The 25,652-nt window shown below is 51.9% G+C and overlaps 1 protein-coding gene across 1 annotated transcript; it reads right to left on the bottom strand.

The window, feature by feature from the left end:
* Positions 1-1,219: 1,219 nt before the first annotated feature.
* On the bottom strand, positions 1,220-25,210 carry IUM83_03388 (uncharacterized protein; the record flags this gene model as incomplete). The annotated part of the gene is made up of 2 exons (XM_067927387.1): positions 1,220-1,570; positions 24,812-25,210. The coding sequence occupies 2 exons, from the start codon at positions 25,208-25,210 to the stop codon at positions 1,220-1,222; spliced, it is 750 nt and encodes a 249-aa protein (XP_067791733.1).
* Positions 25,211-25,652: the final 442 nt, after the last annotated feature.

Raw genomic sequence — 25,652 nt, 5'->3', positions numbered from 1 at the left:
GAAGCTTGCTGAACCCATGCCTGACCACGCTGAATTTTGCAGAGCTCGTCCCTGTATAGGCTAAAACTCAGGCTGAAGCGCCGAATGCCTTAAGCACACTGGCAGCTCTCAGGGTTATCTTAGCACCCTTTGTGGGTGCTCTTCGAACGGCGCTGTGCGCCCCCACTTGATAGGTCTTTGTTTGCATGTGTAATAATTGAATCAGAATCGAATTTGCCCCGAAGGACGCAAGTGGGAGTGTTTCTTTGTGTAAAAGGGTGCCGAGGTCCGGTTCCATCAAAACACAAGCCCCATATAGTCTTTTTGGGTGTGCCTCGGTGTGATGAGGAGCTTAACTAGCTATTTTATGTTATTACGTGTTCTGGACGACATTACCGACACGTATTTCATATTTTCGGGGAGTAAGTGACTCTCCTGAGGTTTCGTCGTAGCGAGTGCGCGGGGTTGATATTGACTCAAGTCTTCGGTGGGTGTGATTTCGCTCATATTTGAGCGTGGTGCGCGGGCGTCCCTGGGTGCAGAGCGATAACCCAGACTACGGACGGGCTCAAAGCGAGCCAATTTGTTCAGGGCCACTCTACGTCTAAGGGGCGAGTGAAGACCTGTGGAAGCGACTCTCAGCTGGAACCGCCGGAGGAAGTAAAGAAGCTGTGTAGACCAGGTCCAAGGTCTCGGAAGAGGTGGACAAGTTACGTGTGGGATGTCGTGTTTGTATTGAAGAAAACCTGGGGCAGATTGGATCAAGACACGTGTAAGCTGAGACCTGTTGAGTGGGGAGCAGGTTTCGTTTGGAGCATACTGGAGACATCTAAAGTGGAGACAAAGTTGCTGCGGCTGGCTGACGTCTGGGCCCAAAGCGTAGCCCTAGGAAGAACCGACAAGGGGATCGCAAGGGAGGTGCACACGCCGCGCTTGACCAAGGACCGGAGCTGGAAAGTTTCATCCGAGACGTCGTTGGGCTCAGCTGAGGTATTTCAGCTGAAACTTCAAGTCTCTGAGCATTCTGTGCTCTAGGCTGACATTCGGCGGTCTACGTTCATTCAAGGTTCGATCTGGAAAGCCGGGAATTTTCCCGCACCTCGCCATATTCTGGTTGGCCAGAAACTTCTGCCGGTTCAGCGTGGTCTCTGTCTCCACGTTCCGCTCTGTGTACTCGCGCTCCTGTTTCAAGATCATGCTTTGGATGGTCTGCGGAACGGCTTCCAAGAGCGCAATCATCTCACGGATCGCTTCCTTGGCGCGCAGCGCGGTCGGCGTCTGCACTGCGGTGCTCGGCTTCATCTGCGGCCAAGCCTTTCTGCCAGCGTCGGTCAAGCTCCGCCTGGTTCATCTCGTACGGCTGGGTCAGAAACGCAGCAGCTTGTTTGGTTGCGGCGTCACGCTCGCGCTGCACGGCTCCATCGAACCCCGTCTCCAAGTCTTCAGGATCCACCGGGCCGTCGTGGTATTTGGTCGCAGGTTCCGATCGAGCCTCGCGAATGCGCTGCTCAGCGTTGTCAAGCTTCAGATATACTGCTACCATAGTGCGCTCAACGAGATCCCTCTGTTGTTGAACGGAGATCATCTGCTCCTACATCGCAGATACTTCCAGGTTTGCACTCTGGAGCTCGCGTTTCATCTTCAGTCGCATGTCCAACTGAACTTGGTTGAGGCGAGCCTCAAATGCGGTTTGCTGTTCTTGGAACTCAGTCTGTTGCTCCTGACGCTGGTGCATGACGTCCAAGGCCGCTTGCGCAGGCCCCGACGACGCCGATGAAGACCTCGACCCTGAACAGAGACCCGGTGGTCCGGATGGACCTGTTCCTCGACGAGCGTTCGCGACGCGAGCTCAAGGTGTAGTGGGCCTACTTGACTCACTACCACAGCTTACACATGCGCCACGTCTTTGAGGAAGCGTTAGGTTTATTAATAATTTGAATTAATTATACTTGAATCCACAAGTATTGTAACGGGGTTACACACAAGTGACAATAATCACTTGGGCATGACAACGGTCACAAAAGACAACATTCACTTTTAGATACTTCGTCACCTTGGTGTAAGTCACACCAATGGATACATTGAAGTGGGCCACCACAATGAGTGATCCACACATACCCAAAGATCCTATTGGTAGAAAGCGGCAACTTTCTACTGATCAGAGACGTGCATAGCAGCGAGGCTCTGACAGCCAGCCGCTGTCAACCCCTTTCATAGATGATAAACCGTTTTAACATATGTAAGAGGAAAATCAATTTAGAAACAATACAGTTCTCATTTTACCTTAACCCTTCTAATACGACTGTTACGGATTTTCCTGAATGCGATTATAGGATTGAAAATATTCAGCATTCTCCGCAACAGATCTAGTATAAACGAAAGTCTGCATATAGAAATTTGTAGGAGATCAATTTCACCGAGTCAATAGAAGCAGCAACGGGCTTTGAGACATGCGACTTTCGGGAAGCGGTTAGGGTTGCTGATATAAGAATCGAGGGGAGCTGCCGGCCTTTAATTTCGAGATCTGCGCCGCAAGAGAGACCAACACTCCCGCGTTGTGAAAGGCTACGCCTACGCCACCGAGAAACCCCTCGGACGAATGTCAAATGAGCTGACCAAGAAGGGCTGATATTTCGGAAGGCCGTAGGCGTTAGCGACGACCGTAGGTACCTGCCACCTGGTGGTAGCCTCCAGGGAAAAGAAGGCGTGGATTTCTTTCTGGGTAAGTGAGTTGTGAGCTGTTACAGACATATCCTAGCTAACTCAGTTCGTTTGTACAGGTGACACCAGCTTGATGAGCCATTGTCGCCGCCAGGGATGGCTGGCGTTTGACCCTCTTCCAACTGCGCAACCTCCCCCAGCTGCACAAGCTGCCCAGACGACACCCTCTCCAGAGCCGGCCGCTGCTAAGGTATCGCCAAAGCCAAGGGCTGCCTCAAGAGCGACACCAAAACCAAGTAAGCCTGCTACTATAGCCGTCCCAAGGTCCACAGCTGCCGAAGCCACTGGGCCTGCGTCCTCGGACACCAAGACGTCCGCTGCCAAGAAGTCTACTACCAAGAAGCCTGCTGCCAAGAGATCTGCTGCGAAGAGACCTGCTACTCGTAGCGCCTTGCACAGGAAACAAATAAGTATCGCCTCGACAGCATCGATGAAATTGCTCAAGGCATGAGCACCCGTGCTCGCGCGAAGCGGTTGATGAACCCGTCGACAACTGTGCTCTGTGCCGAAGAGTACCGAGTGAAGTTGAGACGCAAGAACAGCCCCATGAGATAGTCCGGTTCATCGGTCTTTTGCTTGCGAGGGCGTTGGAGCCGCGACGTGAAAGTCGCACTCGCCACTGGATCACGAGGACAGAGGGTGCGCTTTCTCGAGGCACCTTCGGTGAGGATCTAAGTTGAGACCGCTTCCAAGACATTGCCCGGTACCTTCACTTCAACGACAACGATCTGCACCTCACCAGTGGAGACAGAGCGTTCAAGATCCGCCTTGTAATCCAAGCAATACAAAAGACGTTTTTTCGCAGCTATCGGCTAGGTGCTCGTATCTCCTTCGATGAAGGAATGGCGCCAATGCGTCACATACGTAATCCCACGCGGCAGAATCTGGCTAATAAGCCCATCAAGTGGGGCACCAAATTTTATATGACTTGTTGTGCGGAGACAGCATACTGCGGAAGGTAAGGAATGGTTTTGATCAGGAAGATCCGGAATATGTTCGGGATGTTCCGCTTTGTGATCGAGACTGTACTGAATAAGTTGTGTATTGCTGTGTAGAATCGACATATACTGTGGCAAGGCTGACAAGGACGAAACGGCAGTAGCGCAGAAAGCTGTTGTGACGAATCTCCGCCACGTTCTTCAAGGGCAACCTGCTCAGCGGTTGATATGCACAGACAACTATTATACATCTATCCCGCTGTCACACAAGCTCTTGGTCATGGGGCACATGCACGTGGGAACTATTCGGAGTGATCGCAAGGGGTGGTGCAAGGAGCTTGAATTCAAGCAGAAGCGGCGTCCTCAGCGTATGCCTCGAGCCACGTTTCGCATTGCTCAGTGGCACAACCATCCTGAGTACATTGCACTGAATTGGATGGACAATAAGCCGGTTCATTTCTTGGCTGCTGGGTGCTCCACGCAGCTAACACACGTAAGCAGACGTGAACTGGGTGGGACAGTGACACGAGTACCATGTCCGCGACTAGTGAAGGACTATCATGAGGCGATGCGCGGAGTGGACGTTCACGACCAACTCCGCCTACAGCGCTACTCAATTCAGCGCTCTATTCGCATGCGCCAGTACTACAAAACGCTGTTTGTTGGTCTCGTCGACATTGCTATGGTGAACGCATTCACCGTTCACAAGTTAGCAATGCAGAAGCTCCAGAAACCGGTACCTACGCACGCAGTCTTTATGCGTCGCTTGCACGCTGATCTTCTCGGACAAACAAGCGAAGATTTTGCCGGCGACAATTGTAACGGGGTTACACACACAAGTGGCTGCAAGCCACTTGTGATTTTAACAGATAAGATATCTGTTAAAAGTTTTAGATACTTCGTCACCTTGGTGTAAGTCACACCAATGGATACATTGAAGTGGGCCACCACAATGAGTGGTCCACACCTACCCAAAGATCCTATTGGTAGAAAGTAGCATCTTTCTACCAATTAGAGACGTGCATATTGGCGGGGCTCTGACAGCCAGCCGCTGTCCACCCCTTTCATAGATAATAAACAGTTTTAGCAGATTTAGGAGGAAGATCAATTTACAAACAATACAGTTCTCATTTTACCTTAAACTAGCTACTTGGTGTTTTATTTGATTTATATTATACTTGTGGACTCAAGTATAATTAACTCAAGTAATTACTAAGTACCTACGCTTCCTCATACACGTTGCACAACGTGCAAGCTAAAGTAGTGAGTCAAGTTAGACCCACTACACCTGGTAGCACTTTGTAGTCCGTCCAACGACCGACTGCTTGACGTTCGTACGAGGTGTAGGAACGCGGAGCCGAGAACCACATGAGCACGGAGGTGCCCAATGACTGTCAACAATCATTGGGGAGGCGGCGATAGCTACAATGTTGCGTACGCTATCGCCGACGGAGCAACATGGTGTTGCTCTGGGGTTCATCATGAAGGAGCAGCGCGATACTGCTTCCTCAGTGACGGCGTCGTCAGGGACGACACCGCGAGCTCAACCATTGAAATTGAGCGTAAGCAATTACGTGGGAAGAGAGGGCGAGCCTCTCCTCCGATGGCTTGTCGAGCTCGACACAGCCATAGCGGCTCGACGCATCGTCGACCCGCTGTCAAAGGTCGCGTTCGCCATGTCCTGCCTTGGTGGACGCGCAAGGAGTTGGGCGTATGGACGCCGACTCTCAGATCCTACGTGCTTCAGCAGGTACGAAGTATTCAAAGAGGACCTCAGACACGCGTTTGAGCCCCCGCAAAACGAGTTCCGGTCGAGGGCGGAGTTCCTCGACCTTCAGCAGGGTAAGCATGACGTTCATGCTTACGTGCAGCGCGCACGATACTTGGTCTCGAACATCGTGACCAACCCGATAGGCGAGGCGACTAAAGTCTTCACGTTCATGAAGGGACTGAGAGATGGGCCTGTGAAGACCTATCTCTTCCGAGAGTACCCGAGTACTCTTGAAGCTGCGATTACTCTCACAATGCAAGAAGAGTTTAGCCTGCGGCGGGCAAAACTGCATGCGAACGTGCCGAGGTCGCAACCGCGCCCGGTAGTGAGGACGGGAGGTCCGGAACCAATGGACCTCTCGAATGCAACGGCTGCTGGTCACCAACAGCACGGAAGTAATGTGCGATGCTTCCGTGCGGAAGGATCGGTCACTTTGCCAGAGAGTGCACAGCTCCCATGCCCCCTGGAGGTGGCCGTCGTGGCGATGCTAGGCATCGCCGCAAACAAACAAAAAACGTGAACATCCAGTAGGCGCGGGGCGCCCTACTGGTAATGCAGTCACGCGTGCCGACATCGGGCACGCGACACTGAGGACTGCAGCCCCCAGTGAGACCAGCTCTCGCTGCAAGAAGCAAGATGACAGGCCGAACCTGGTCATCTTGAAGGTAACGTCGAAGAGAGCGAGTGACTCTCTTCGAGCATTGGTAGATTCAGGCGCGTCGAACAACTTTGTTCGACTGCGGAGTTTACCGAGACTTGACTTCGAGGAAGTAAATGTACCTCGAAGTCTTCTGGAGGTACGACTGGCAACAGGTGCCATCGTGAAGACCGAGAAGCGCGTCGTGAACGTGCGCTTCTCGTACAAACAACGAGTGTTTGTCGAACACTTTATCGTCCTGGACCTGGACGATAAATTCGATAATGTTATGGGAATGCCGTGGCTTGCACGGCATGATCCGGTGATAGACTGGAAGAAGCGCACGCTCGTGCGCTTCGGCCGCGACAGCGGAACAGAGAGCGATGGCCCTGTTACCACAGCGCGCACACCAGCAGGTGCGCGCGGCTCACCAGTCGAGACAGCGCTGAATGCTGCTGTCCCGGAGTGTCCAAGAAGTGCGCGAGGGCGCGCACAAGTGAGACCCACGTCGGCAATGCTGCCGACGTCAGAAGAAAAAGATGTACTGGTTCCAGGAACCAATACCTACGTTCAAGCGTGTAAGCGACAGTCCCTGACCCGAAGAGGACAGGTCGACAACGACGCGTCGGCTCCGGGAGCCGACGCACCCTTGATCATGAGGGGCTCCGCCAATGAATGGCGTCGAGGTGACAAAGGCGTGTCAACTCCGGGAGTTGACGCTGCAAACAGTATAGACGGTTGCAAACGTCCCATACTGACGCAATTTGCATGCTGTCGTTCAGCCGGGCTGCGCGACGAAGCGCGATGCGATAAAGCCGGGCTTGGTACCGTGCGCCCGCAGAAAGGGTCTGCCGGAGAACAACTGTCCACGGCCGGGCCTGGACCAGAAGAACCACCGGGCGGGGCCGGGCTCCGCACAACAAGAAGACGGCGCATTCGAAGAACGCTGCGCAAGTCTCGGTCCGGGGCCAAGACGCTACAAAAACTGCCTGCCGGACAAACTGAGGCGGTGACACCAGACGTCGAGACGCTAAGCGTCTTGACGCGCACCGATACTGGATTCCAGTATCGTGAAATGGAACTCGCTAATCCTCCGACGATGGCGTCGGAGTTGACTTCGCTTCCAGTCATGAGCTGGAAGCACTTCACGCGCGACTTGCACGATGGACGCATCGAGCAGGTCTGCATTCTTTCGCTGACCGAAAGAACGAGAGCGAGACCGAAGAGTTGAGACAGCTCTTCATGGGAAGTACCACTGAGAGTGAAGACACTCTCAGTGCGAAGACGAAGCGTGAGCGCTTCGAGGAACAAGGCTGGGACTCGCTGAAGTCGAGTCCCTATTACGAATTACTGAGGGAGTACAAAGACGTACTCCCGGAAGCGATTCCTGCGGAGCTTTCGCAGGACAAGGGCATTCAGCACGAGATTGATATCGTGCCGGGCACGAAATACTGTGTCACGCGGCAGTGGCCACTGCCGCGAGAACAAGTAAAAGCGATCGACGACTTCTTTGAAAGTCGTCGCAAAGCAGGACAAGTGCGGGAATCAAAGTCCCCGCACAGTGCTCCGACGTTCTGTGTCAAAAAGCCACAGGGCGGATGGCGCATCGTTCATGCGTATAACAAGCTGAACGATGCGACGGTACCGGCACAGACGCCGATAACACGAAAAGATGTCATCATCGATTCGATGGCCGGGAGCACCGTTTACAGTGCTCTCGACTTGCGAGACGGATTCGATCAGATCCTAATGCGTGAGAGCGATATCCCTCTCACGGCAGTGAGCACGCCAAGTGGCATGCTCTGGGAGTGGCCGGTAATGCCGCAGGGGCTCAGGAACGCCCCTGCGACTTTCAACAGGTGCGTGACGCACTTGTTGCGCTCGGTGCGCGACTTCGCACCGAGCTACTTCGATGATGTACTCATCCACAGCCGGGGTGTGGACGGAAAGACCGACGTAGAGATGCACAGGGTGCATCTCCGGAAGCTACTTGAGCTTATGCGAAAGCATAATCTCTACGCGAACCTGAAGAAGTGTATCTTCGGGGCGAGCGAGATACCCGTCCTCGGGTGTCTCGTAGGGAAAAATGGCGTTCGCCCTGACCCGGAAAAGGTCAGAGTGATTAATGAATGGCCAACGCCTTCAAGTGTCAAGGAACTGAGGCAGTTCCTTGGCTTGGCCACGTACTTGTGCAAGTACGTGGAGGATTACGCGGGCAAGATCCGCCCGCTGTCACAGCTTCTTAAGAAGGAAGCTGTGTGGAATTGGACAACCGATTACCAAAAGGCATTCGATGCAGTCAAGCGGGGCTTGACTGAGGCAGTGGCTGACCAAGATCGTCCATTTCACGTAGTGCGTGACGCATCCGATTTCGCGATCGGATGTGCGTTGATGCAGCACGATCACGAGGACCGTGATCGTGTCGTCTACTACCAATCGCGTCAGCTGAGCGCAACTATCCGGTGCATGACAAGGAACTCCTTGCCATGAAGTACGCACTCGCAAAGTTCCGAGTGTATTTGCTTGGAAGTAGACCGTTTGTGGTCTACACCGACCATGCATCACTGCGCACTGCAGTGAAGTCACCACACATATCACAAAGAATGGCGAGATGGCTCTCACTCTTTGCGGAGTATAACTTCCGGGTCGAATACAAACCCGGAAGATTGAATGTGGTGGCCGACGCGTTATCACATCGGCCAGACTACGCAGAAGCTGTTGACGTCAATGCCATTGACGTCACGCGATCGAGAAAACCAACATCGTCTCTGTTGGACGACATGAAGGCCGCGTACGTGCATGACGCGGACACGAAGATCTTGCTGGCCTATGGCACAGCGCCTTCTGACAAGTCCCGTCAGAAGCTGCCCAAGCACCTTCGAGCGCGTGCACCCGCGTTCGAGTGCACGACGGATTACTGCTTTACAATTCAGTCGATGACAACGCGGATCGCGTTGTCGTGCCGAATGACCATGACATGCGACTCAGGATCATGTACGAATATCATGATGCTGACTGCGGGACATCTCGGACGTGAGAAGACATACGTCCTTCTCACGCGCGACTTCTACTGGCACCACCAGAATAAGTGGGTGCGCAAGCACATCCGTGCTTGCGAGGTATGCCAACGCGTAAAGCCTACGCCATTCGCGCGGGCTCCTTTGAAATCACTACCGACTCCGTCGGAGTGTTGGAAGTCCATGTCTTTGGACTTCATCTTTGGTCTTCCCCGTACAGCGGAGGGAATACCAGTGTTGTGGTCTTCGTCGACCGCTTCAGCAAGATGGTACATCTTGCTGCGGTGCCGGCAGAAGTGACCGCGAAACAGACGGCCCGTTTGTTCGTCGACATGGTGTTCAAACACCATGGCATGCCGACCGACATCGTGTCGGACAGAGACCCGCGCTTCACAGCGCACCTGTGGCAAGAAGTGTTTACACTTCTTGGGAGCCAGCTTTCCATGTCGACTGCGGATCATCCGCAGACGGACGGTCAATCCGAGCGCGTGAATCGCGTGCTCGTCGATATGTTGAAGAGCTACGCTCACTCGTTCCAATACTGGAGCGAGTGCTTATCGATGGCAGAGTTTGCCATCAATAACTCGGTGCATGCCTCGACAGGGCATACATTGTTTTTTTGTGAATGCCATGCGGCATCCCCGTCTGCCGAGTTTACTCGGAGTGGTGGCTCCCACTTGAAGTGGGAGAGGATCTACGACTGCAATACAGCAGCCGCAGAAAACCGCTGCCACCTGCACAGTGTCAGCTGCAACAACGAACAAAACGCATGAGTCTGCGCAGGGCGCAGACTCCTCCACCAACAAGGACAAAGACCACGGGTCTACGCAGGGCGCAGGCACCGCGACGAACCACGCAGAGGCCGGGCCTCTAGCGGAGAGCGAGCTGAATGACTTCAGCTCGGATGCAATCAACTTCCTTACCAAAAGACAAGCCGTAATTCGGTTTGTCCAAGATGCAATAGCAGCTTCGGTTGATCAACAGAAGCTGAACGCAGACAATGTGGGCAGAGGCAACACAAGTGAATTCAAAGTTGGTTCATTGGTTTTGTTAGCTACGCAAAACCTGCCTAAACATGCAGTTTCGGATTTCCGAGCAAGCAAGCTTGCTCCGCGCTTCATCGGGCCGTTCACTGTGTTGGCACGGCACGGCAACGCTTACACGCTAGACATACCGTCTAGCATGCGCCTCCATCCGACCTTTTACGTCGGACGGCTGAAGCCATACCCGCAGCACGAGCCATCTAGCTCGGCTGACCCGAAGCCTCGGCAGGAGCCAAGGCAGAAGTGGGAGCCTTGGCCTCGGCGACGAGCAACCTCTCCTCCAGCGCGCGGACGCGCTGGAGCAACCCCTTCATCTGGGTCCCCAGCTCGACCTGGATATTCGAGGCGGTCTGCGAGACCGCCGCGACTTGGGCCTTCTGGTTCGTCAGCTCCTGCTTCAGGGCGGCGAACTCAGCGCCCTGCAGACGCTCCACGGCGGTCACCCGGTCGTGGAGAGGCACATACTGATCAGCCCGGGGCTGATCATACCCGGGGCGTGTTCCCACCCCCGCCACCGCCGATCCGTGACGCCTGCGGCTCAACCCGCTGGATTGTTGAGCGGATTGTTGACCATAGTATCCCGAAAACGAACCCTCAAGGGGCTCGTTTTCGTATTCGTTGCAGAGGATTTCCTCCCCATCAAGATACATGGGAGCCGCGGAACGTCTTGCTGGAGGATGTTCCGGAAATGGTGAGGGCGTACGAGGAGCAGTACGAGCTGGCGCAGCGGAAGTAGTGCGAACGCTGCGGTCATCGCCAGCGCCCGAACCCTCACGTGCTAAGAATTTAGCACGGAGCTCTTTGAGACTCGGGCACACGGAACGACGTGTACCCGTTCAGGTCGCGGTCGCTCAAGCGGACCGCGCCTGGGAAGCACTTCGCGCACTGAAAGCCCTCAGGCACAGCGCACGGTACATTAGCCTCCTCCGCAGCAACGTGGAGTTGCTCCAACTTTCCACGCTTCGAGTACATTTCGAATCGATCACGCGCTTGCTTAATCCGATCACGGTAAGCACTCGGCTTCTTGTTGAAGTTCTCAACAAAAGTATTCCAACTTTGGCAAAGTGCCTGCCACTCGGGCCCTTTGCTGCGAGAAGATGTCTTCTTGCTTTGGAACCATCGGAGCTCATGGAAGAGTCCGATGTAATAATCGCGCCTTTGATGCGTTTCCGCATCAAAGTGCAGCACGGCAGCCACGGCGTCATCTTTGATGGCGCTGCATACGTACAGCGGTACCTCATTCGGAGGTACCGAGTTCCCATACCCGTCCGTAATCTCGGACGCGGACGGCATCCACGGATCACGCGCTGAAGGCGCAGCGCGCGGAGAGCCTTGAGCTTTGGAATCACGCGCTGCAGCAGCAGCGCGCGGAGTACTGAGAGCCCCAGCGGAAGCGAGCGGGGTATCACTCTCAGTTCGCGAACGCTTCGAACTCGAAGCGTCCGATTCGTCCCCTTCACGTGGGCGAATGTTCTTAGCATGAGGGTCGAGCGATTCGCTCGACTGACACTGAGTCTCTGCGCTTTGAGGACGAGTCCTCCTCGTCCTCCATGTCTTCATCGTCGTCGTCGAAGTCGACGACGTCGCCATACTTCGCCGTCTGGCGCTCAAAGTAGTCATCGATGGAGAGATGACTCTCCACCGACCTCGGAGTCTTCTTTTCTTGAAGCGCGCTCATCGTTGAATGAGCACGGGTTTCTTCTCCAAACGCGGAGAATTGACGAATGGTCAATTCAGAAGGTTGACGTGCGGAGACCCCGCGCGCCTAACCTTAAGGGGGGGATGGTGTAACGGGGTTACACGCACAAGTGGCTACAAGCCACTTGTGATTTTAACAGATAAGATATCTGCTAAAGGTTTTAGATACTTCCTCACTTTGGTGTAAGTCATACCAATGGATACATTGAAGTGGGCCACCACAATAAGTAGTCCACACCTACCCAAAGATCCTATTGGTAGAAAGCAGCATCTTTCTACCAATTAGAGACGTGCATATTGGCGGGGCTCTGACAGCCAGCCGCTGTCAACCCCTTTCATAGATGATAAACAGTTTTAGCAAATTTAGGAGGAAGATCAATTTACAAACAATACAGTTCTCATTTTACCTAATCTAAGTCACTTGGAGTCTTATCTGATTTAAATTATATTTGTGTATTCAAATATAATTGTTCTAAGTAATTACTAAGTACTTATGCTTCCTCATACACGTAGCGCAACGTGTAAGCAAAAGTAGTGAGTCAAGTTAGACCCACTACAGCAATGACATGGAGGAGCTGGTTACTCGTCCGCTTCCGCACCAGCCCCACACCCTCCAGAAGCTTGAAGAGAAGAACAAGACCAAAACAAAGAATTGCCAGTGGGTATGCAAGGTGTGTTCGGCGTTGCAGGCCCTGGAGTACGCAGTTTTGAGACGAGTTACTTTTGTGCAGCATGCACACGAGCCAAGAGACGGAGAGTGTCTCTCTGCACCAATGCGCGACGACTTGATCATGGTAGCAGTCTCACCTGCGATCAGATCTGGCATTAGACGTGGCGAAATGGGACTGCTATTCCCGCTGAGTACCAGGACAAGATCCGATTCATCGAGAAGCGAAGACCGGAAGTTTGTGATAGCGGTAGTGAGAACTAAAATAATGAATGATGATCTTTTCGCCGCACCATACACACCTTTGACGACTGCACATCCGAACGGTTTTGCAAGGAGATTGCAATAAGTAGATATTTGGCCGTTTTCTCCTCTGCATATCTCCACGTATTAGCCAATCGTATTTGTATATCCGACCACGTGTCACGCGAAGGGGCTTAATACATTATATATTGTACCGATTTTCCGGCATAAATTAATTAATATGTTTAGAGTTCCGGATTTTCCAGAATAGCGGCCGTATTAGAAGGGTTAAACTAGCTACTTGGTGTCTTTATTTGATTTATATTATACTTGAGGACTCAATTATAATTCATTCAAATTATTAATAAACCTAACGCTTCCTCATACACGTGGCGCACGTGTAAGCTAAAGTAGTGAGCAAAGTAGGCCTATTGCAAGTATAATATAAATCAAATAAAGATACCACGTACCACTCCGTCTCAAAATTGATGTCCCATTGTTGTAGAACACATGCGGGTTTGGCAATATTTCGTCTTTTGCAGTGCGGTTTGGCAAATACGACGCGGCGCGTTCTCACGGTTTGAACCGTGCGCTTATTTACTCACCACGGTTAGTTTTGACAGCAGAGTGACGAAATGAAAGGCCACGAAGGTCATTTAAGAGCTGGGACACGGCGGCAGATCGCAGATGTCGCCCTTCCTCCTCAAACCAAGCGTCCAGCTCCGCCCATTCTCCTACTTTCCCAGTCCAATGGAGGTTTCAAGCACGCCGCGAAGGCGGGAGCTCACTGACATCGAGCGCGAGCAGGTCAATGTGTCACTGCTGCAGCGATCGGTGAACGGCGTTCCTCAGGGGTCGATGGACTTATGCATTTAGGATACAGGAGGCAACACGTTCAAGTCTCCTCACATGGCCAAAGCGAAGCTTCAGCGGGAGGGAAGATTGCCTCTGAGCCTTCAGTGCTTCCCCAAAACAGCCGTAATTGTGTCGCAGCATTACAGGGAGCAGACTACTCACCATAGTTAAATCAAATACAGTTTGAGGACATCATTTTCGAGACTAAAACAAGAGCGGAATGGGACATCAATTTTGAGACGGAGTAGTAGCTAGATTAGAGGTCTTTACATGAACCCACAAAAGCAGATTTGTGGGTTTGAAAAACCCTAACCACCGAAAACACCTGCTCAACCCCACCAGGTAGGTTGGCAAAAGCCCACTAATCTCGCATGTTTTTACAGTTAGTGGACTACATTTATCAGGTTAGTGGGTTTGCTAAAGCAACATGTACTTGGATTAATTCGTAACGGCAGAGGAGGAGTGCGACAGCGTCACGCCGGCGCATAAGACGCCTGTGACGCCGGCCCCGACGACCGGTGATGGGCTGCAGGTGGCGCAAGACTCCTCAGCAGCAGGAAACTCCAGAGACGCTCGCTCCTTCGGCCCCTGCCACGGACTGTGAGTCCAACTTCTAAGCTTATCTGTCTTGGTGATGGGGCTAGCGACTTATCTCCTATGCGGGTATATGAAGTAAAGTAATGGCGATCAACCAAGCCGGTACTAATACGTAGGTGTGAAAAAACAAACAAATAGGCGCTATCATGAATTACATGCCTCCAGGCTGGCGTATCGTCCTCATCGCGGTGACGTGGTGTATTCCGTGCAGCGAAACATTGAGGTCTCTCCGCTCGAACTTGTTTATTGCGTCCAGATACTCCTCAATGCCACTCCCTGTTGCAGCCACCATCTCACCACTTCTCAACTTCTTTTGTAGTAAGCGCAATCGATCTGACACCTGCATCGCCGTCACGGTATTCTTGATAGCAAGCGATACACTTGACGCAACTTGTGTCCTACGGTACCGTACTTCGTACGGGAAGGTTTTTCGGCGACAACAGCTCCTTATCGTAGGTATCATGGAAGCGAAAAGCACCCATGTCCGCTTACTGTGCAAATTCTGAAGTGAGCTAGGCTAAAGGCAGCCAGCTGGTGATAGATTTTTTCAGTTCATTGAAAATAGATGCGCAACCTACACCGTTTGCCATCTGTTGAAAACCACCAAGTGAACTGTAGCAGTTCTTATAAAGACTTCTACTAAGGTAAAATGATAACTGTATTGGTTCTAAATGAACTTCATCTTCAATGTAATATCGTATCTAAAAGGGATTGCCAGCGGCTGGCCCGTCATTATGCTTGTTTCCGATTGGTATAAATATGCTACTTTCTACCAATAGGATCTTTGGGTATATGTGGACCACTCGTTTTTGTGGTCCACTTCAATGTAGCCATTGGTGTAAATTACACGAAGGTGAGGAAGTATCCCAAACTTCTAATAGACATTTTATCTGTTAGAACCACAGGTGACTGTTGTCATGCACAAGTGACTGTTGTCATCTATGTGTGTAACCCGTTACACCCACCCCACCTCCCCACCCCATTAAGCTTAGGCGTGCTGGTCTCGGCACGTCAATTAATATTGACCGCTTGTCAATTGTTTGTGTTGAGGAGGACCGTGTTCATTCGCAATGAGCACAACCACGTTGAAGACGCCATTGCAACAGAGGGTAAGCTGTAACGAGCCAGGTGTGTGCCCGTCACTAGCTTACACGTAGCGTGAGGAAGCTTAGTTTCAGACTCGGAATTAAGACTACCAAGTAGTTAGTCTTGGTGGAAATCAACTCTGTTTTATTTTAGAGCCAGGGCGACTGCCCCTGGTCTCTCGTGAACCACTCAAATACAGGTCAGTACCTAATTGGGTGAATGGGGTCTGGCTCCCCCTATTTCAACCAATCAGGCGATGCCGTATCAGCACACGGCTAGGTTGTGCTGACTCCCCTACTTATGTAAATTCAACCTACCTACTTATGTAACTGGGGCCCATTACATCACCCCCTCTTAAAGTTGAGCTTACGCAACGTAAGCACAATCACCCATTTCCGATAAGACACCCGAAGAACACCGGAGAAGCCTAAGGCGGCGGAGGAACGGCGCTAGCTCTACCGAGCGACACACGTCGATAGAGACGCAGCAAGCTGGTGCACACCAAGCCACATCGTCGGCGCACACGCCGATGCAGAGCACGGAGCCTGAAGAAGCGTCGGGACCGCGCAGAATCTGTGGACGCCGATGGAGGGCGAGCTGGCGCCGTGGAACTTGTTCGACTTGGAACCGAGCGCCCCGACACGCTGAACCACATCTGTTGCTTCCGCGTGACGCGCCGCAAGGGCATCGAGGGATTCTCACACGATGCTCTTCAGTTCTCGTGGTGTGCGTTCATCCGGCGCTGGAACAAGATGGCCAACGGAGATGTCGAGAGGTCTTGTCCACTTTTTGACGCTGTTCATATTATCTGTGGGTGGTAGTATGTTCGTTGAAAAAGAACTAGCGGCCGTTTGTGGGTCCTAATCAATACTAGCCCCGAGCTTATCCGCTGGTCTCACTCCACGACCGGGAGACCGCCGTGGGGCGTCTACAGGGCGCTGAGTTCGCCTCCCTGAAACTAGAGCTGGCGAACAAGAAGGGCCAGGTCGCGGCGGTCTCGCAGACAACCTCAAATATCCGGGTCGAGCTGGGGATCCGGGTGAAGGATCTGCTCACGCCCCGCGTACGCGCGTTAGAGGAGATGCTTCCGCTTCTGCCTCGAATTCGGGTCAGCCGAACTAGGTGGCTCGTGCTGCGGGTATGGCTTCAGCCGTCAGACGTGAAAGGTCTGATGGAGGCGCATGCTAGACGGTATGTCTAGTGTGTAAGCGTTGCTGTGCCGTGTTAACACTGCGAACCGTCGATGAAGCGCGGAGCCGGCTTTCTTGCTCCGAAATCCGAACGTGCATGTTTAGGCAGGTTTTGAGTAGCTAGCGAAACCAATGAACTATACCCATCACTCTAATTGGTTAGACCATGACTAATAATGGTGTACGAATCTCGCCAGGTAAAAACAAATGTTCAAAACGCTTTTCTGCTTCATAGATCTACAGTTCGGGGAAAGTAAGACCATCTCCGGATTCCCCTGACCGAGAGTTATCCAAACCTGGTGCTTTTGTTGCGATTTGAGCCTGAACAAAAACTTTGTATCGGCCAGAATTGCGGTTATATACGAAAGCACGACTATATTCGAAGCACGACTCATTAGAGTGAAGGGTGTAACTTTGAATTCATTTGTGTTGCCCCTGTCGACATTGTTTGTGTTCAGCTTCTGCTAATCAGCAGACGCTGCTATTTCGTCTTGGACAAACCGAATTACGGCTTGTCTGGGACTCATAAATTCAATCGCATCTGAGCTGAACAAGTTCAGCTCGCACTCCGCTAGAGGCGCGGTCTCTGCGCTGTTCTTCGCGGTGTCTTTCTATTCGCAGCCCTGTGAACCTTCTTCCTTGTGAAGTATGTGCTCTGAATAGACTCCTTCTTCTTGTTCGTGGTGTCGGCACCCTGTACCGACTCTTGTTTCTTCCTATCTAGGTCGGCGCCCTGCGCTGACTCGGTTGTCTTTTTAGAGTAGCACCCTAATAGAAGACCGCAAGTTCTGCCACGCACAAACACGTCACGCCCAATCCGGGGTCGTGTCGGGTTATTTCCTGGTCCTTTGAGTCGCGTATCGTCGGAGAATGCACTTACAGTTCGTATCGACAAACACCTGAGTTGGGGGGGGGGGGTCCGAGTGACACCCTTCTCGGGCGCAGGCGTGTCGTATCCCTTGGGCGTGCGGCGTTATTGGAACCCTGGGCATGCATAGCGTTATCGGGCCTACGCTGTCTTGTACACGGCGATTATCAGGCCAGCGCGGTTCTTCGCCTTGGGCATCACGTTATCGGGCGCAAGTAGATGGTACAGTTTTACGTGCCCTCCTGTTAGGTACGAGGTTGAAGATGGTGCGACCCCAACCAGCGAGCGTTGGGAGCCACGTGTTCCTGGTGGATTTTTTTGCCGATGGGTTGTGATTTCCTAGAGCGTGGAAGATCCGCAGGTGGTCTTTGTGGTTTAGAGAAATTTCGGGACTGTGTATTATCCCACCCTATGTCCTGGCTACTGGCTACTAGCTGATCAGTGAAGTGCATAGTGACGGGGCTCTGCCAGCCAGCCGCTGGCAATCCCGTTCGACAACCTGCGGCTGCATGAGGTGGAGGCGTTTTTGAGTAAGCCGATAAATCCTCTGTATTATTTTTATATATGATATTACGTTCAGGGGGGAAGTTCAATTTAGAAACAATACAGTTATCATTTTTACCTAATCTAGCTACATGGTGTCTTTATTTGATTTATATTATGCTTGTGGATTCAAGTATAATTAATTCAAATTATTATTAACTCCTTGCTTCCACATACACGTAGCGCAACGTGTAAGCAAAAGTAGTGAGCCAAAGTAGGTCCCCTACAACGACGGGCGTCATCGGAGTGTTCTAGGAGCGGTCAGAGGAGCCAAGCGGGCGCTCATGAGTGGTTCGGTCAACGAAGAGTGGCACGGCCATCAGGCCGTGGAGCTCGCCGTTGGCACACGAGTGTTGACTCGATACGACGGTCGACATATGTGACACTGACAGCGGCGGCGGTGAGCGTGACGCACAACATAATCGTCGGGTCGGACAAACGTCGAGACCACTAGTAGCGCGACTTGCACCGGGAGATGTAACGAGCGAGCTTCGAGAACGCACACGTGGAACCAGCACGTTAGTCCTCCCGAGGAACGACTTCCAACTTACCGCGCTTCGTGTACGTCTCGAAGCGATCACGCGCTAGCTTAATCCGTTCACGGTAAGCATCCGGCGTCTTGTTGAAATTCTCAACAAAAGCATTCCAACTTTGACAAAGTGCCTGCCACTCGGGCACTTTGCTGCGAGAAGATCTTGCATTGGAACCATCGGAGCTCATGGAAGCGTCTGATGTAGTAATCGCGCCGTTGACTCGAATCCGGGTCAAAGTGCAGCTTGGCCGCCACGGCGTCATCTTTGATGGCGCTGCACACATATAGCAATACCTCGTTCGGAGGTACTGTGTTACCATACATGTCCGTGATCTCAAACGCGGACGGCGTTCACTGGAGAGCTACGAGCTTCAGGCTTCCGGATCGCGCGGCAGTGTCAGCGCGGGGGAACTGAGAGCCCCAGCTGAAGCAAGTGGGGTGTTGCTCTCAGTTCGCGAACGCTTCAAACTCGAAGTGTCCGATACATCCCAGCACTCTGGCGGGCATTACCATTGTCGGGGTCGAGCGAGTCGCTCGACACTGAGTCATTGTGCTTAGTGAACGATTCCTTCTCTTCCTCCATGTCTTCATTATCTTCGCCGCCGAAGTCGACGACGTCGCCGTACTTCGCCTCCTGGTGTGTAGTACTGGTCGATGGAGAGCTTACTCTCCATCTTCTTCGAGCTCTTCTTCTCTGGCGCGCTCATTGTTGTATGAGCGTCGAGTTTTCTTCTCCCAATGCGGAGGATTGACGAATGGTCAATTCAAAGATTGACGTGCGGGGACCCCGTGCGTCTATCCTTAAAGGGGGATGTTATACCGGGGTTACACACACAAGTGGCTACAAGCCACTTGTGGCTCTAACAGATAGGTGTCTGTTAGAAGTTTGGATACTTCCTCCCCTTGGTGTAAGCTACACCAATTGGTACATTGAAGTGGACCACCACAATGAGTGGTCCACACATACACAAAGATTCTATTGGTAGAAAGCAGCAACTTTCTACCAATCAGTTGATATCCTCTCGGAGAGTTTGACGTTGGATATCTTTCAAACATGCAGCGATGCCTTCGACCTCCACTGCATGAGAACACCTCGTAATATTCGCGCCCATAGAATTATTTCAAGCCCATACTATGAAGGCCTAGGCTTATGTAGAGATGAAACACAGTAAACTTGCTCGAGACAAGCGCCAACAGTTCAAGAAAGTGGCTGGTGTGTATGCCGAACGGTACCATCCAAAGAAGGCTAGTGAGCCTAGCTACTCTCACGGACACTAGCCCATATATGCTCTTCATCGTTAAAACGTTGTCGGTGATACCGTCGTCCTCAGAAAGTAAATGCTCCCTGTGATTCGTCCCCCAATACGACCACCTGGAGATACCACCGTAAGGTCCTTATATCGGCTGTCTCCGAAAAAGCACTGCCCAGTCACCAGGGTTTTACGGAATCCGCCACTGCGTGCCTTCCAACACGTCACCAAACGGTTTAATTGTTAGGATTAGGCGAGATGAAACGGGTCATTAAACAGTGATAACAACTAATTGTTTCGTGGGATCAAAACGTCGTCTCGTCAAACAATTCATTTGGTCACGGGTATTATAGCACCCTCATCTTGCAAAGCTATTCAAAAGCATCTTTAACAAAGTATGTACTGGTAGTGTCTGCAGGGAAATCGAAGACACGCTGGGGGAGTCGGCGAAGCTCCCGGAAGTTTAGCCGTAGTGTATTGCCAAAGGTAAATAGCAACGTGAATAGGACACGAGGTACTCCTAGTGCTGCGGCTCCTGCTAACCAATGAAGCCGCAACTATTGTAATCTAGGGTGTCGTTAGCTAGTCATCAAGTTTGTCGTTATGGCGCACTGGATTTCTGGCTGGTCATCAGCTTTACGTTATGTTCCGCTTGTTTTTCGTTATGCACACAATTTGTTGTCGCAGTCATCACGTTTGCCGTTATTGACTGCGACCAGTTGGTGTTGAAGCTGCTAGCTTGGACAGGCTGGAGATTTACTCCACTACACTGCCCCCCCCCAAGCATGGTCTAGCTAGAGGCGATAACGTGGTTTCGACTAGACAATTACACCGGGTTATGTACCAGGTGTAACGGGCCGTTGTACCCATGCCGATGCTATGTAACAAGTGTTACAGGTGCAACGTGTTGAAGTTGAACTTACCGAATTGTTTCGGGGTTAATATTGGACCGTTTGGGGTCGGAAGTGGTGCAAAATACTTACAAATTGCATAGCTACATGGTAGCATACTCCACGAAGGGATTGAAGAAAATGTTTGATTTTGGCAAAAGTATGCATTCAAATTTATTGAAATTTGGACTGGTACTCCTTCCAGTACTTGCGCACGTTGGCGTCTTGCTTTTGAATGTATTGATCAAGTAAAACCTTGACTTCTTTGGCTAGAGATGTTAGCGGCTCCCACGAGTCTTCTACAGACGCCAAGCCTTTCCAGCTTACTAGGATCTCATTGTCTTTGATCGTGGTGCTCCAGCGATGTTTTTTCAGCTCACTAATGGCCAAAATGATGCCTTGGGAGGCCACGTACTCGAGGATTTCCTCGGTAACGTGAAGACTACTGTACGCATAGAACTTAAGTCTTGATGGGTGGACATCTAGCTCATCCCCAGTGACCAAGGGACGTACTCGGAAGGAGTGTGCGTCGGCACGGACCACTGTGTATGGTCCTTGCCACGTAACGAGGAGCTTGTTGCCTCTCTTCTCGTCAACGCGTGAGCGCAGGACAGTCCCCCACGTCAAAGTTAACTACATTCTCCCCGCGCTCGCGCTTTTTGTTGAGCAGGCGCTGCTTCAGGCGCTGGTCAGCTATGGGCTGGTGCAGCTTGTGCAGGCTGTTGCGCAATGCGGCCAAATGTTTGGAGATGGCTGCCGAATTGCTCGGCAATTTGACTCGCTTGTTGGCACTAGCGTAGCAGAATTCTGCCAATGGCGATGGACATGGCAGTCCAGTGAACAATTCAACCGGAGCTCGGTTGTCGAGCGATGGAACAGCAGTATGGTTCATGCTAGATTGCACTAGAGGTACTAGGTAAACCCAGTCCTTAGCAGAGATTTTGTACTCTAGAATCATAGCACGGATCACCTGTAAGATGTCGCGGTTGACGCGCTCTATAGAGCCGTTGATCCAAGGGCTGTATGCCAATGTAAAAGTTTGCTGGCTTTTGAGTCTCTTGGAAAGCTCAGCCACAACTTCATTTTTGTTGCTACCGTTATCGCTGACCCATACTGGTGGGATACCGAATCGGCTGTGCCAGTCAAGAATGGTTGCGGTAGCAACTGCACTTCCGCAGTGTCGCACACTACAAGCTCGCAAAAGTGCATGGCGTGGTCTTTGAGCACCAGCAAGTACTTGCTGGTACCAAACGACTCACCCATAGAGAGAAAATCCGCTCGTTACACTCGATCGTTTCGCCCCATGGCCGGTGGATCGTTCGCGGACCTTTCACAGGTGGACAGAGTAGACAGCTTGACACAAATGCGTGCACCACACTCCGGATGTTGGGGAAGTGGAAGATGCGGCGTAGGTGATTTACCATTGCCGTTTCTCCTCGGTGGCCTTGGGCCTCACAGTGTGCAATGACACACAGGCGTTGAGTCAAGTCTCAGCTCGCTCGCGGTATCCACACCCGCTGGTCAACCCGCAGGACGCCATCGCTGTCTCTGACGGACCCTACAGGAGCCTGCTTCTGCTGCTGTGCAGTTCGAATCTCGTCCAGTGAGGGCCAGACGAATCCTTCGTCGTCTAGAGGCCGGAGGACCTACCATGAGTGTGTTCGAGGGGCTGCTTGCTGCTTCTTGGTTCGCTTCTTAGTAAATCGCTTCAACTTGACCTTTATTGTTGGCTGCCCAGCCCACCTGGACAACATGTCTGCCCACACATTCGCTACACCGTCGACATGTTCTATAATATAACGGTATGACATGAGTTTCAACGCCCACCGCAGTAATTTGCCTCTAATGTGCTTCTTAATGCTCACGTGCGGAGCGAACACATGAATAATGTTGCGGTGATCGCAGAATAGGCGAAATTGGTGAGGTCGCATCAGTAGGTAGTCTAGTTTTTCACAGGCCACTACAATAGGATATGCCTCCTTTTCAATCACCGTCCAGTTCAACTGAGAACCTTTAAAAATGCTGCTGAGGCACGTGAGCAACTTGTACTGCAGTGCGGTGACAGGTATTTAGCGTCGTAGTCCGACACTTGAGTCACAATCACTGACCAGCCATTATTAGACGCATCAGAGCACACAACTGTGGTGGCCGAGTCGTCTGGGAGTGCTAGAGTAGCCGACGTAGCCAATAGATCCTTCACCTTGTCAAAAGTAACCCGCTCTGCATCGGTCAGTGTGACCGAGATGCCAGCAGCGACCCGCTTTGAGCGCTTTCCACTCTTGAAAACGGTATCAAGTCGCTGTTGCAATGGCTCTACAGCACGATCATAGTCAACAATAGATTCCCGCATCTTTTGGCAGCACACAGGAACTGCTGCAACTGACCCGCTGTGGTCGGGTAAGGCATTGACCGTAGCACGTCAATGCGAGAGGGGTCGTGCGAAACACCATCACTGTTGATGATGCGCCCGCGCCATTTGACAGAATGCTGGTAGATACTGCTTTTCTTCGCGCTCAGGTTGAGCCCATACATAGCCACCAAGTCGAAAAATTCCTCCAATTTGGCTACATAGGTGTCGATGTCATCGGAAAATAGGAGTAGATCATCAACATAAATGACTATGTAGTCCTACAACAGCGAATCGAAGCATCGCTCCATCGTCTGCTGAAAATGCACGGCGGCATCACAGCATCCCTGAGGAACTCGACGTGGAGTGTAAATTTTGGTGCCCGTAATGTAGGACATTAACGCCTGGCTAAGTTCGTCTAGCGGTAGTTGCGAAAACCCTTTTAGTAGGTCGAACAAGCCAAAATGTTTCTTGCCTCGAGTATATTCGAGCAATGTAGCCATATGTGGCATCGTGCTGATGAGTGCCTCGATGAGGTCATTCACGACTCTGTAGTCGCATGTCTGGCGGTACTCATCGCTATTTTCACCGGGCTTACGCACCAGCAGCACTGGGCTGGCCCAGCGGCTGCTCGAGTTTTCATATACCCAGCCGAGCTCTACGAGTTTGTCGTTGAACTCGCGTAGAAACGCGCGTACCGCGGGAGGGTACTGCCGCGGTTTACTTTTGACGGCGCTCGCACCATATTTGAGTCGAATTTTCAGTGGGTCCACCTTTGCAGGTGGGTCGTTGCCCAACTCGAGCCTCCAGATATCGTGCTTCAGCACTATGGCACGGAGCTGCGGCTCCAACCTGCGTGGAAAGCCGTGATCCAGGGCCATGGTCACGAGCTGCTCGAGAGCCCCGCGGAGGTCGTTTTCGGCGCCCAAAGAGGGCAGGCTTGGCAGATCATCCTCTACCTCAAGTCCTTCATCGTCTTTGTCCTCCCCACGCGCCGCCAACTGCTCCAGTTGCCGATCAATATCGATCCCGAGCGACTTTAGTACATCTTGCCCTAAAATAAATTCAGGTTCGTCGTCGTCGATAATAAGGCACTCTACTGGCTCATGGAGCGAGACAGGCCCGGCTGCCGTATTAAGAAGCAAACACAGGCGGGCAGAGGTCATGCAGGTGACGTCATGATCCCCCGCGGTTACGTTCACAATTGGGGTCTCAAGAGACCGTACAGTCACCGATGGGTCCAATTGTTGTAGTTGCTCGACATGCTGTCGTCCGACAGCAGTCCGATCCGCGCCGGTGTCAGCACAGAATGGCACAAAAAATACTCCATTTAGTAGGATCGACTTCTCTTCGGAGGGCAAACATTCACGCAGACGCTTGAGTCTGGCAACGGTCCGCGTATTTCCGTCGCTAGCTCGCTGAGCGCGAAGATTGCGACGTATCTCAGCTTTCTGATCATCGGATGCCTTCGGGCATTCCGATAACCAATGCATATCGCTGCAGTGGGGGCATGGAGTGGGCGGCACCTTCGGCCGATCTGCAGTGGTTTTCGTAGGCGGCCGTGGGCTCGCGCTACGTGGTTCACTGGTGAACCTTAGTTTCTTAACTGGTTGCTTGCTAGGGCCCCGCTGGGTTGGACGCTCAGCGATACAATCGCTCCTATCGCGCTTTGTGCGCTTCTGGCTCTGGTATGCACGCTCCTGATCCAGTGCCTTCTCTAGCACCAGGTCATGCAGCAGCACTTCGTCTTCCTTCGCTTTGCGCGCCTGAAAACGAGTCGCACGCTGCAATTCATCGAGTAGAGCCTTGGGCTCTAACGACGCGATCAAAATACGGCAAAGTTGTTGCCTGCCATCAGAACCGGTGAAAAATTGATTCCAACCGTGTTCATCGATGATATCATGACACCGTTTGAAAATTGTATCACTCTTTCGCTCACGTCAGTTTCAGACATGTCCATGCGCAATTTTTCACGCATTTCCGCGTCGATGTCCGGGACATCGTCATTTTTCACACTGGCGATAATTCTGTCAACCTCAGCCATAATATGGGCATCAGTGACGTCGTCAATGGAAATGTGCCAACGAAGGAGGCACCACATGCGCAGTAGCCCCTCGTCGAACGTGTTCTTGACCGGCGCGATGAGATCGCCCGTGCTTTCCTTGGCGCGGCTCCGGATCGTCTCCTCGTACTGTCGGCGCTCCCTACGCGACTTCACCAAGGCCGCATGGGAGATGCTCGTGAGCCGAGGTGGTAGGATAGGCGTGAAAATCGGGGCGCCAACACGGTCTTGTTCTTCATCACTTCTAGTCGAATTCGTCGACCTGGTCTTGGCCATCTTCGTGGTTCGAGCAGAAAACTTGTAGTGGGTCTAACTTGACTCACTACTTTTGCTTACACGTTGCGCTACGTGTATGAGGAAGCGTAAGTACTTAGTAATTACTTGAGTTAATTATATTTGAATACACAAATATAATTTAAATCAGATAAGACTCCAAGTGACTTAGATTAGGTAAAATGAGAACTGTATTGTTTGTAAATTGATCTTCCTCCTAAATTTGCTAAAACTGTTTATCATCTATGTAAGGGGTTGACAGGGTGGCTGTCAGAGCCCCACCAATATGCACGTCTCTAATTGGTAGAAAGATGCTGTTTTCTACCAATATGATCTTTGGGTAGGTGTGGACCACTCATTGTGGTGGCCCACTTCAATGTATCCATTGGTGTGACTTACACCAAGGTGAGGAAGTATCTAAAACCTTTAACAGATATCTTATCTG

This window comes from Phytophthora cinnamomi (genome assembly GCF_018691715.1).
Source record: "Phytophthora cinnamomi strain GKB4 chromosome Unknown Contig38, whole genome shotgun sequence".
In the NCBI taxonomy this organism is placed as follows: Eukaryota; Oomycota; class Peronosporomycetes; order Peronosporales; family Peronosporaceae; genus Phytophthora; species Phytophthora cinnamomi.
The sequence above is the reverse complement of the archived record's forward strand: the minus strand, read 5'-3'. Positions and strand labels throughout refer to the sequence as shown.